The following is a 13,353-nucleotide window of genomic DNA, read 5'->3' as shown; positions in this document are numbered from 1 at the left end:
TTTCCATCCGATGGATGGGTAAATAAGTTGTAGCATCTTCCTACCAAGAAAACTATACAGCAAAGAAAAAGGAAAGATCTACAGCCACGTGCAACAGTGTGGGTGAGTTTCACCATCAAAATGCTGAGCACAAGACAGAAGACACAAAACAGTGCGTACGGTGTGATTTCATTTGTATAAAATTCAAAACCAGGCAAAAGTAATCCATGTCGGTAGAAGTCCAGTTAGTAGTTACCCTCAGGGGCACTCTGAGGAAAGGTCATGTTCTTCTCTTGAGCTGACTTCTGATTATCAGGTGTGGTTAGTTTCTGGAATTTAATCCAGCTGTTCACTTATGATTTATGCACTTTTCTGGACATAGATTACACTTCAAAATGGTTTTTTTTTTTAAGTGAGTTGGATCTCTGCAGACTGACCTGGGTCACTTTTTAAGATGTATCACCGAGAGAAAAAAGCAAGATATAAAACACTACATACCGTCACTATGGAAAACAGTATGGCAGTTCCTCCAAAAATTAAAAATAGAATTACCATATAACCCAGCAGTTCTACTTCTGGGTAGGTACCCCGAAGAGCTGAAAGCAGGGTCTTGAAGAGACATCTGTAACAGCCATGTTCATAGCAGTGTTATTCACCAGAGCCACAAGATGGAAGCAACCCCAGGGTCCATCGACAGATGACTGGATGAAGAAAATGGGGTACCTATTATTCAGCCTTAAAAAAGAGGAAGAAAATTCCGGGGCGCCTGGCTGGCTCAGTCAGTAAAGCGTGAGACTCTTGATCTCAGGGCTGTGAGTTCAAGCCCCACACTGGGTGGAGAACCTACTTAAAAAAAATAATAAAATAAATAAAACAAAAAGGGAGAAAATTCTGACATGCGTGACAAGATGGACTAACCGTGAGGACATTATAAAAGGACAGCTTTTCAACCATTCTACGTCTGTGAGGCACCCAGATAGTCATATTAATAGAGACAGAAAGCAGAGAGGTGGGGCGCCTGGGTGGCTCAGTCGTGAAACGTCTGTCTTCGGCTCAGGTCATGATCCCGGGGTCCTGGGATCGAACCCCGCGTCGGGCTCCCTGCTGTGTTCCCTCTCTCGCTGTCTCTCTCTCTGTCAAAATAAATAAATAAAATCTTTAAAAAAAAAAGAAAGAAAGCAGAGTGGTGGTTGCCAGGACCTGGAAAGATTGGGGGGCAGGGGTGTTGTTGGTTTTTGTTTGTAGTTCGTTTGTTTGTTTATTTATTTAATATATTTTTAAGTAAGCCCAATGTGGGGCTCCAAGTCATGATGCTGAGATCCAGAGTCGCAAGCTCCATGGACTGAGACAGCCAGGCACCCTTGTTTGTTTTTAGTTTAGTTTTTTTTTTTAGTTTTTTAGTTGTTTTTTTTTTTTTTTGGCTTTTTTAAGTATAGTTGACACACAGTGTTACGTTAGTTTCAGGTGTAAACATAGTGACCCAACTTCACTATGCCTTATGCTATGCTGACCACAGGTGTAGCTACCATCTGTAACCCCACGGTGCCATGACAATATCATTGACCATACACCCTATTCTGCACGTTCCATCCCTGATTCATTCATTCCACAACTGAAAGCCTCCTCTCACTTCCCTTCATGCAGCTCACCCATCCCCCAAGCGCCTTCCCTCTGGCAACCCTCAGAAAGCTGAGGGACATTTTTATTTTTATTTTTATTATTTATTTATTTATTTGAGAAAGGGAGAGAGAGAGAGAACAGGGGTGGGGGGGGTGGGAGGGGCAGAGGGAGAGGGAGAGAGGAAATCTTAAGCAGGCTCCACGCCTAATGTGGAGCCCAGTGCAGGGCTCCATCTCATGACCCTGAGATCATGACCTGAGTTGAAACCAAGAGTCGGATGCTTAACTGACTGAGCCATCCGAGTACCCCAGGGACGTTGTTCTTTCATGGGCACAGAGATTCAGTTTTGCAAGATGAAAAGAGTTGTAGAGATTGGTTACACATTTACGTGAATGGACTTAATGCCACAGATCTGTACACCTAAAAATGGCTAAAATGGTAACTTTTATGTTATGTATCTTTTACCACAGTTCTTTTAAAATTTAAAAATAAAAAGTAAAAAATAACTAAATATTCAGTTTGCAGGGTGCCTGGGTGGCTCAGTCATTAAGTGTTTGCCTTTGGCTGGGGTCATGATCCCAGAGTCCTGGAATCGAATCCCACATCGGGCTCCCTGCTCCATGGGAAGCCTGCTTCTCCCTCTCCCACTCCCCCTGCTTGTGTTCCCTCTCTCACTGTCTCTCTCTCTCTCTCTCAAATAAATAAATAAAATCTTAAAAAAATTAAATAATAGCAAACATTTATCACACCTAAATCTAGGTACCATCCTAGATCTATTACTTATTTGTATTAGTTATCTATTGCCCCATAACAAATCATTCCCCAAAACCTAGTGGCTTAAAACAAACATTTATCATCTGACATAGTTTCTGCTGGTCAGGGATCTGGCAGTGGCTTAGCTGGGTGGATTTTTTTTTTTTTTTTAAGATTTTATTTATTTATTTGACACAGAGAGAGAGAGTGAGCACAAGCAGGGGGAGCAGCAGACAGACAGAGAGTGAGAAGCAGACTCCCTGCTGAGCAGGGAGCCCAATGTGGGACCCAATCCCAGGACCCTGAGATCATGACCTGAGCTAAAGGCAGATGCTTAATGACTGAGCCCCCCAGGCGCCCCCAAGTTGGGTGGTTCTAACTCCAGGTGTCCCATGCCAGCGAGGGCCGCAGTCATCTGAAGATCTGACTGGTGTTGGAAGATCTGCTTCCAACTTGGATTGCTGGCATTGTTGGCAGGAGGCGCCAGTTTGTCCCCATCTGGGTATCTCCATTGGCTGCTTCTCTGCTGTCACAACATGGTGGCTGACCTCCCTCCCAGGGAGCCACTTCAATGCCTTTTATGACATACTGTATTGGCTAGAAGCAAGTTTTAAGTGCAGCCCATAATCAAGGGGGAAAGGAATTAGCTTCCACGTATCGAAAGACAGCATATCAGGGCGCTTGGCTAGCTCAGTCAAAAGTGCATGTCACTCTTGATCTCCAGGTCATGAGTTTGAGCCCCACAGTTGGATATTGCGCTTACTTAAAAAAAGAAAAAAGAAAAGATCTGTGAGCATAGTTTAAAACAGCTTCATACATTAAGTCATCCAGTCCTGACGATAGTCCAACAAGTTGGGTCCCATCATTCATCCTCACGTTACAGAAAAGAAAACCATGGTACAGAGAGGCTATAGGTCACACAGAAGAGGCAGAGCCGAGGCTTAAATCCAGGTAGTTGACCTGGGAACCATTTTCGTAATCACTAAAATCAACCAGTAGGGAGAAAACCAATTAAAGAGAAGATATTTAAGAAGGAGCACTGGGGAGCCTGGGCGGCAAGTTGGTTAAGCCTCCGATTCTTGGGTCCAACTCATGACTAGGGTCATGACCTCAGGGTCCTCCAGTAGAGTCCTGCCTCTTGTTCCTTGCTCAGCGTGGAGTAGGCTTGGGATTCTCTCTCTCCCTCTGCCCCTCCCCCTACCCATGCCGTCTCTCTCTAAAATAAATAAATCTTTAAAAAGAAATGAAGGAGCACCGACAGGACTTGACTGGTTGGATGTGGGAAGTGATGGAGTCTTGGATGACACCCAGGCACAACCTCCATATTCCTTTGAATACTGAAAGACATGCATTCAAGGAAGGAAGTATACAGCAGAGATGTTAAGAACAGAAGGTTTAGGGGCACCTGGGGGGCTCAGTCAGTTAAGCATCTGCCTTTGGCTCAGGTCATGATCCCCAGATTCTGGGATCAAGCCCCGCCGCGGGCTCCTTACTCAGCGGGGAGCCTGCTTCTCCCTCTCCCTCGCCCTGCGGCTCCCCCTGCTTGTGAGCTCTCTCTCTGAGAAATGAATAAATAAAATCTTAAAAAAAAAAGTACATAATGTTTAGCGACAGAGTTAGATAGAACTATAGCCAATTTGGCTTAAGGCAAATGATGTTGCCCTAATTTCATCATCTTTTTTTTAATAATAATTTTATTTATTTATTTGACAGAGACACAGCGAGAGAGGGAACACAAGCACGGGGAGTGGGAGAGGGGGAAGCAGGCTTCCCACAGAGCAGGGAGACCAATGCGGGATTCCATCCCAGGACCCCAGGATCATGACGTGAGCGGAAGGCAGACGCTTAACGACTGAGCCACCCAGGCACCCCTAATTTCTTCATCTTAAATAAAACTGATAATATTGACTACCCTGTGGGATGTCTGAGGATTAAACAAAATCCTGCTTGTAAAACGTTCAGTTTACAGGGTCTGGCACAGAAAAAACACTCGCTAAATGGTAGCTTTCAAATATATCTCTTAGTGAAATTATTTTATTTACGTAAATACCATCCTATATTAAAATGTTGCCCCCTCCCTGTAATTTTGAAGATTTTATTTCTTTGTTTGAGAGAGAGAGAGAGAGAGAGAGAGAGAGAGAGAATAAGTGGGGGAGGAGGGGCAGAGGCAGAGAGAGAAGCAGGCTCCCCGCTGAGCAGGGAGCCCCATGCTGGGCTGAATCCCAGGACCCAGGGATCATGACCTGAGCCCAAGGCAGACGCTTAGCTGACTGAGCCCCCCAGCCACTCTCCCTCCCTGTAATTTTGAGGTGGTGACTCTAACTTGTGTAGTCCCATTTTGCTAAAAAGTAGGCAAATGAGTTTCCTTTGGACTTGTGGTCTGGGCTGGAGGAATTCAGACTAGGGTTCAAGTGGCTTTAGAGGGTGGAGAAGGCACACTGCTCAGGAAATCAGAATGTGTCAGCGCCTCTGACTCACTCTACTTGCACCCATTACACGGATGAGTTAACTGAGACCTGGAGTCGTGCAGGGTCACATGACAAATTACTGGCAGAGTCCAGCCTTCAAGAACCAGATTTTCTGCAGATGAAGGGGCCTCAGTTCCTCATTTCTCAAACCCTTTCCCTCACGCTCCCCCTCCTTGCTCAGAATCAGTACTAATAGTGAACTGGGCCGTACTCCGGAGAAGGAAGTAGCATTTATCATTACTTGAGGAGCCACGGGAAACTCTCAAAAAAGGAAGGAAAACCCCCTCCCAAACTTGAGTCTCTCTGAAGGAGGAAGGATTATTTTTTTTCAAGATAAGAAATGGGGATGCACGCAATGACCACAGGGAGTCTGCCCCTTGGTCCTGGCTCAAATCTCTAATTTGTGGTCCCGGCTGGGAGAGAGTTTCGGAAGGCTTGAAGCGTCGAAGGCTTCCATTACTTAGTAAGCAAGGTATCCCAGAGAATTAGTTGGCGAGCAAGCTCCTTCAGCCACACTCAAGATGGCAGCTGCCGGACCACGCCCCAAATGGCGGAACCACGAGTCGTGTTTGGAGAGACGCTTTTCCCAAAATGGAGAGAGAGGGGAGAGAAAACGTCCATCACATCTTAGCCCCGCCCCCCGGGCTGCTAGGGCCAATTAGCTGCCCGCAGGGCGGGTGCCAGACTAGAGGAAGAGGCTGCTGTTGCCCCAGCAACAACCAAGGAGTCCGAAGGCGGGCACAGCCTCGGAGGGAATCGGCGCCTCAGGTCTCTCGCTGCCAGGAAGATCCTGGGAGAGGCGCGAGGCAAGCCTAGGAAGTCGGCGTCCGCTGAGAGAGGGAAAGGTCAGGCCCATGAACTGCAAACCCCGCTACTTCTTACCCCCAGCTAACCGTTAGGTGCTCTGAGGTAGGAATAACGCATGCGCGGGCTTAGAGGCGGGGCTAAGGCAGCCCTGCACTTAAGACGCACGCGCTTCTTGGCAGGCGGGGGTCGGACGCGAAGAGGCGGGGCTTTATGCATGTGGGCGGGGCCACAGGCCCTTGGGGCGGGGATTTCCGCCGCGCTGAGCAAAAGGAAGCAGTTATTTTAGAGGCGGGTAGTTAGGCGCCAACTCCCTGACTTCAGCCCACCGCCCTCAACTCTTCCGGGGCTCTCCTGGGGAGGCGGTCAGGATCGTGGTTAAGACTGCAACCTCAGTAGTTTGACGAAACCAGCTGGGAATACTAATACTACCCCTTAACTTGGTAGGCCTCAGTTTCCCCATCTGTCAAGTTGGAGATAATAGTACACTGACTTCACAGGGCTGTGATTACATTTTTCCCTCAGGGCCATGGCTGAGGTGCACGTGATCGGGCAGATCATGGGGGCCACCGGTTTCTCGGAAAGTAGCCTCTTCTGCAAGTGGGGCGTCCACACAGGTATTCCCTGGCCTGGTTCACTTCCCCACCCATACCCCCAGCCCAGAGTTTGTACCCTACTTCCTTCACCCCCCTGGCCTAGTCCCTGATCCTCATCTTCCATTGGCTTCCGGGACCCCTAGCCATGACCATACCCTGACACTGTGAATCTCACATTGTTTTTCCCATCCCATCTCTCTGGGGGCTCTGGCTCCCCATCTCTGAACGCACAGCCCCCAGTGATACGGGGATAGACACCCCCCTCCCACGCGCGCACACACACACACACACACACACACACACACTCCCAATCCTCAAAACACTAGCCAGCCTAACTCCACTGGACTTAGGGTTGCCCTGGGTCCCTCCCCCATCTTCATTCTTTGCTTTATTGAGTTCTTTTTTTTTAAGATTTTTATTTATTTATTCACGAGAGACAGAGAGAGAGAGAGAGAGAGAGAGAGGCAGAGGGAGAAGCAGGCTCCCAAGGAGCAGGGAGCCCGATGCGGGACTCGATCCCAGGACCCTGGGATCATGACCTGAGCCGAAAGCAGACGCTTAACCATATGAGCCGCCCAGGCGCCCTGCTTTATTGAGTTCTGACTGTAAAATAGGTTTCCATCCCAGATTTACAGAGGAGAGGCCACCCTCCTGTATTCCTAATTCTCTGTGAGAATGTAGGGACCCCTTCCGATCAGTCATCCATGTTCATGCACACAGGCCCAGGAGAGACTGCAGGGCCCCCAGTTTTCATGCCTCCCCATCAGAGGCAGCATAGCATCCAGTGGAAGGGGTAGGGCCATAGGCTGCCAGATCTGAGCTCAAACACTAACTCCCTCCGCTAGTGATTGGTGCCCTTTGGACTTGACCTCTGTGTTCCCTTGTCTAAAAATGAAGCCAACAGCAGCCAAGCGGCAGCAGAGTGTTGAGGTTAAGAGCAGACTGCTTGAGTTTGAAACTGCATATTAGCTATGTGGCCTTGGGCACTCGTCTTTGCCTTGATTTGCCTGTCTGTACAATGGGAATAATAACAGTGCTCGTTTTATGGGCTTGTCTCGAGGACCAAATGAATAGCAACAGCGCTGAGGAGAGGCCCTGGCCCAGTAAGTGTTTGCCTGGCTTGTGGAAGAACTGGATGGGGTTCTGTTAGGAAAGCCTTGGGTGTGCTGCCCCACATAGAGTAAACGCTCACAAAATGGCTCTTGCCATCGTCATCTCTGGAGGTCCTGGGTCCTTTGCGATTTCACCGGTAGGTAGGGTGGTGGCTGAGATTCCCGGGGAAAGGGGAGGGGGTCCTGTAGCTGAGCAGATAAGAGGCAGGCTCTGGAGTCAGACTTAGTTTCTTCCTCATCTGTAAAGTGGGAATATTTGTCTTTCAGAGGGGCGTTGGGAAATCTTGTATGTGAAGAGCCTGACTCGAGGCCTGGTACTTTCCTCACCTGGCCCAGAAGGGAGCGATAACCGACATGATTTTTATTATTTCAGGGGGCCCTTGGTGGGGGGGGGACAGTTAATCCAGCAGAGAACTCAGGGGCATCCAGATCAAGGGCTTGGGCCCTGCAGTCAGAGAAAGCACAGTTTGAATCCAGCGCCACCGTGGGACAGTGGTCAGCCATGTTCCTGCTGTGCCCAGCATGGACAACCGTGCTTGGCACACAGCAGGTATGAAGTAAGTGTTCATGGAATAAATGGCCAAGTAACTTTCCTACTCAGAGTGTTTCTTTACCTGTAAAATGGGGATTATATTAGCACCCACCTCCTAGGAGCACTTATTTGTCCAACAAACACTTATTGAGCACCTTCTGTGTAAGAAGATCAGAGTGTGCAAGAGGGGTGCTCTCCTGGGGTTCCCAAGTAGAGGAGACAGAAATTTTAAAAAGCGGGTAAGAAAATGAGCTCAGGGAAGAAATGAGAGGAGATGACGTGCCAGGGACTCGCATTCGGATAGGAGGGTGAGGGAGCACCCCTCTGTGAGAGGTGGCACACTTGAGCTGATTCCTGAAGGATGAGAAAAAACCAGGCACGGGCACATCCAGGAGCAGAGCCTTCTGGGCAGAGGCCAAAGCCAGTGCAAAGGCCCCGAGGAGGGGAACAGAAATCGGGCCAGCGAGGCTAGAGGGTGGTGAGGGATGGGGAGAATGGTGGGAAGTGAGTTCAGGCCCGGGGCACAGGTCAGGCCATGCAGGGCCTTGTGGGCTCCCGAGGGGAGACTAAAGTGGGGGTGGGTGGGTGGGGATTAAAAATCCCAGAGGGCAGATTAAATGAATTCATGGATAAAGCGCTTAGCACAGCGTCTGGCTTTCTTTCGCTATTATTATCAGCCCCGGGAGGATTGCTATTATTATGCACCTTTCACCATGTGCTGGAGCTCTTGAAGGACACCCTCGGCCCCATCTTAGTCCTTGGACGAGGCCTCTAACGTGGGGTGAGAAGAGTAATAAAATGCTATCCAGCGCTTACCCAGCACTCACTGTGCCCCAGATGCTGTTCTAAGGGCTTTCTGTGTATTGGCTCATTTAATCTTTTCACAAAACCATGAGGGAATGCGTCCTTATGCACCCATTTTACAGAAGGGGAGACCAAGGCAGAGACCGGTAACTCGCCTGAGATTGCACAGGCAGGATGAAGTAGTACCAGGATTTGAACCCAGACATTTGGCTCTTGAGTCCACACTTTGTTGTTGTTGTTGTTGTTTAAAGATTTTATTTATTTGACAGAGAGAGACACAGCGAGAGAGGGAACACAAGCAGGGGGAGGGGGAGAGGGAGAAGCAGGCTTCCCGCTGAGCAGGGAGCCCGATGCGGGGCTCGATCCCAGGACCCCGGGATCATGACCTGAGCTGAAGGCAGACGCCTAACAACTGAGCCACCCAGGCGCCCCGTGAGTCCACACTCTATAACCCCTGACCCCCACTGCCAGGGAGAGACAGGGTCCTCCAACCCCAGTGGTCTCCCCTTCCTGATGTCTGCTTCCCGTCCCTCCCTGCAGGGGCGGCATGGAAGCTCCTGTCGGGCGTGCGGGAGGGCCAAACACAGGTGGACACCCCCCAAGTAGGGGACATGGCCTACTGGTCCCACCCCATCGACCTGCACTTTGCCACCAAAGGCCTCCAAGGTAGGTTCCTGGCATGAGCCCTGGGCCAGTCTGAGGGGAGGGGGGCCTAGCAGCACTTGGAACACCCAAGTCCCACCCCTGTTCCCTAGGCCCTTTGGGTCCCTTTCCTGGCCAGACCTGGCCCCGGAGAGGCTGAGCTGGGGCCTCTGCTGGCTGGCTCTGGAGTGTGTAGGGCTGCAGGGGACGAGGGGAAGGGGGGGGGGACCAGGGAGAGAAGGGAGGTGGCTTTCAAAGAGACAAACACGAGTCTTCCATCAGGAGGAAGCTGGGAGGGGGTTATGAGGGAGAGAGGCAGGCTGGTTGCCCTTCTGTTCTGCAGGCTCGGCTCAGCTGCTCACGGGGGAAACGAGTACGCGGGGGAGGAAGGGTATCAGAAAACCTTTTCTCGTGGAAAATTTAGATCACTGGAGAGGAGTGGATTCTAGGAAATAGCCTAGGTAAACATGTCATGTATTTCAACAATACAAATGATATTTACTGAGTGTCTGCCCTGTGCCCCGCCTGTGTGGGGTGATGCCCTGGAAATGTTGGTGATTGAGACAGCAACCCCCCCCCAGCCCTGTCCTCACGGGGTTCACCATCCCCTTGGGAGAGACAGAGCCGTCCCCAGAGAGGGCAGCTCAGAGTGGGCAGGTCTGGGATGGGGGCGGGGGATCCTAAAGGGTAGAGGAGCCCAGAGGAGATGCCTGACTGCCAGGGAGTTCGGGGAGAGCTTCCTGGAGGAGGGGATGTTTGAGTTTTGCCATGAAGGGCCAGTAGGAGCTGATAAGCCCGAGGGATGGAAGCGGGTTCTAGGCAGAGAGCTGTGTGTGAAAGGCCCAAAAGGGAAAGTGAGCCAGGGGCATTTGGAGGCTCGAGGGTGAATAAGAGGAGGGCCAGGGGTGAGGTGGCAGGGGACAGGGGACGGGCCATGGAGCTGAGGCCATCTCCTGAAGGTACTGGGGAGTCACAACATGTGACTCACAAGTCAGATTTCAATTTTAAAAGATCCTCCTGGCGGCCGTCCTTCGGCTCTGCAGACCCCGTGCCCTCCAGCGTGGGCCCCATCCTTGCCTCCTCTTTCACCCCCCATCCTGCCCATCAGGAAGTCCCTTTGCCTCTACCTTTCAAAGGTATCCTAAATCCCCCCACTTCTCTCCCCGGGCACCCTGGCCTGCCCACCCTCACCTCTCACTTGGGCAATTACAGCAACCCCTTCCCTGTGCTCCTACCCTGCTCCCAGAGTTGGTCCCTCTGTGAACACCCAAGTTGGGTCACATCCCTTCTCCACGCGGAACCCTCCACGGTCCGCATCTTGCTCGGGGGAAAAGCCAAAGCCTCATCGTGGATCGTGGAATCTGGCTTGTCCCCTCTTCTCCCTCCCCCTCTCTCAGTCCGCTCCAGCCACGCCGGCCCCACCCCCAGCTCCCACCTCAGGGCCTTTGCACCGGCTGTTCCCTCTCCTGGGCGTTCTTCCCTAGATGGCCGTCTACATGGCCCGCACCGCACCCTTCCCTCCTTTCAGCATTCGCCCACATGTCACCTTCTCAGTGAAGCTTCCCTTGCTCACCCACTTTCTAAAACTGCATCCCCACCCCCACCATACCCAGCTTTATTTTTCTCCAGAGCAGTGATCACCATCTGACATACCCTATAATTTGCTTATTTACTACATTCGTTGTCTAGGATGTCAGGAATTTTTGTCTGCTCCATTCACCACTGTGTCCCCAGCTTCTAGAACAGGGCCTAGCACAGAGGGGCACAGAAAGGAGGGTGAAATGGGGCCAGATCTCCAAGGGCTTTGCCTACCAGGCTGAGGAGCTGAACCGTGTTCTAAGGAGCGTGAGAAACCTAGGGAAGCGGGAGAAAGATGCTTCCAGCTGCCAGGTGGACGGTGCATTGGCGGGGCAAGAAGGAAGGCCCTGGGCCCAGGGCGCACAGAGTGGGCCACTGTGAGGGAAGAAGGGAGGTGTCCGGGACGAGGCCCGAAGCGCTCACCTCGGGACTGCGCTGCCCTGATCTGGGGACAGGGAAGAGGAGGCCGTAGAAAGGGATGTCAGCTGAGGCCACGTCCAGAGGGCCTGGAAGGTCGAGGTTGGACTTCTCCTGAGGGCACCGGGATGCCCTGGAAGGGTTTTCAGCAGGGGAGGACCACAGACTCAGAAAGCTCCCTTGTGAATAGGCGGCCAGAGAGAAGGCCGGGGCGGGGGCAGACACCCAGCAGGCAGGAGGACCGGGCCTGTGGAGATCGACAAGGAGGTGGGGATCCAGGATGGGGAGACCGAGCTACTCCGTCGCTCTGAAATTTCCTTCCTCCTTCCCTCCCCATCTGCAGGCTGGCCCCGGCTCCACCTCCAGGTGTGGTCCCAGGACGGCTTCGGCCGCTGTCAGCTTGCGGGCTACGGCTTTTGCCACGTGCCCAGCAGTCCTGGCAGCCACCAGCTGCACTGCCCCACATGGCGGCCCCTGGGTCCCTGGCGGGAGCAGCTGGCCCGCGCCTTTGTGGGTGGCGGCCCCCAGCTGCTGCACGGGGACGCCGTGTACAGCGGGGCGGACCGCTATCGCCTGCGCACGGCGGCCGGCGGCCTCGTGCACCTGGAGCTGGGGCTGCTGCTGCGCCACTTCGACCGCTACGGCGTCCAGTGCTGACTGTGCCCCCGAGGGCAGGCCCTTGTCCCCAGCCCTGCGTGCCTGTCTAGGGCCCGCATGGCCCAGGGCTCAGAAGCGGGGGCTCTGGACGCTGTCGGGTCTGACCCCGGCCAGCGACCACCGTCGCTTCTGTCCCGGTGAGCACCTCCAGCCCAGTGGCTGCCCCCTCAGGTCCAGTTGGCCCATCTGTAACATGGGGGCAGTGAGCATGTGGGGCGGCAGGGTGCTGGGTGACAAGAGGCTGCTTGGCCCACGGAAGTGCTCAATAAAGGAGAGCAGTTCTTACAGGTGTGGGTGCCTTCCTGACTTCCTTCTTCGGTCAGATGTCTTGTGCCCTATCCTCCCACTGACACCCTCCTTCAGGCCCCCCCCCCTTCTGACACACCCACTTCCCCCATCCTCTGCCTCAGCCTCTGCCCCCCTCCCCGCTCTGGGTGCCCCTCTCAGGACCCCCCCCTCCTTGGGGCTTCTCCCTCCTCTGTGCCCCTCTCCCCACTGGTACCCCGTCTTCTGGCTGACCCTCTTCCCCAGCCTCCCACTCTCTGTCCGCTGGGGTCCCCGTTCTCTGATTCCCCCCCACCCCCGGACCCGGTGTCCCCATCCTCTGAGTGAGCCCTCCCCGCCAGGTCTTCATTCACTCCGTGACCCCGCGCAGCCCTCAGAGCCACACGCAACCCGCCTGCCCGCTGTGGCCGCGCTCGGCCGCCAGGAGGCAGCACCCCGTTCGCGGGGCGGAGCCGGGGTGCCCGCCCCCTCCCCCCGGGGCTTAAGGGACCCCCCTCGGAGCCCGCCCACGCGAGATGAGGACGGTGGCCCGGCCCCCCCCCCCGCATGTCCTCCCCCTGGGGGCCGCCCCCGCCCCGCGCGCTTCCTGGGTGGGGCCGGGGCGGCTTCAAAACCCCCCGCCGCCCCAGCCGGTCCCCGCCGCCGCCGCCGCCGCCGCCGCCGCCGCCCTTCGCGCCCCGGGGCCGTCCCACCCCCTCCTCCCGCCGCGGATCCGCCAGACAGCGAGGCCCCCGGCCGGGGGCAGGGGGGACGCCCCCTCCGGGGCACCCCCCCGGCTCGGAGCCGCCCGCGGGCCGGCCTCGGCCGGGAGCGGAGGAAGGAGCGGCCGAGGAGCAGCCCGAGGCCCCAGAGTCTGAGACGAGCCGCCGCCGCCCCCGCCGCCGCCGCCTCCGCCGCCACTGCGGGGAGGAGGGGGAGGAGGAGCGGGAGGAGGGACGAGCTGGTTGGGAGAAGAGGAAAAAAAGTTTTGAGACTTTTCCGCTGCCGCTGGGAGCCGGAGGCGCGGGGACCGATTGGCGCGGCGCTGCCCCGCCAGGAGGCAGGACTCGGGGACCCCAGACCGCCTCCACCACCGCCTCGGACGCTTGCTCCCTCCCTGCCCCCTC

General features: G+C 54.1%; 1 protein-coding gene across 2 annotated transcripts; it reads left to right on the top strand.

Moving 5' to 3' along the window:
* Window positions 1-5,502: 5,502 nt before the first annotated feature.
* Window positions 5,503-12,247, top strand: B9D2 (B9 domain containing 2). Of its 2 annotated transcripts, none has more exons than XM_027619100.2 (4): window positions 5,503-5,729; window positions 6,150-6,241; window positions 9,209-9,334; window positions 11,649-12,247. In XM_027619100.2, the coding sequence occupies exons 2-4, from the start codon at window positions 6,154-6,156 to the stop codon at window positions 11,960-11,962; spliced, it is 528 nt and encodes a 175-aa protein (XP_027474901.1). In that variant the 5' UTR covers window positions 5,503-5,729; window positions 6,150-6,153; the 3' UTR covers window positions 11,963-12,247. The 2 variants fall into 2 exon arrangements, with proteins under 2 accessions (XP_027474901.1, XP_027474900.1); XM_027619099.2 differs by having other exon boundaries at window positions 5,515-5,665.
* The last annotated feature ends 1,106 nt before the right edge of the window (window positions 12,248-13,353 follow it).

The sequence above is a fragment of the Zalophus californianus genome, chromosome 17, assembly GCF_009762305.2.
Source record: "Zalophus californianus isolate mZalCal1 chromosome 17, mZalCal1.pri.v2, whole genome shotgun sequence".
In the NCBI taxonomy this organism is placed as follows: domain Eukaryota; kingdom Metazoa; phylum Chordata; class Mammalia; order Carnivora; family Otariidae; genus Zalophus; species Zalophus californianus.
This window is presented reverse-complemented; position numbering and strand designations above follow the sequence as displayed.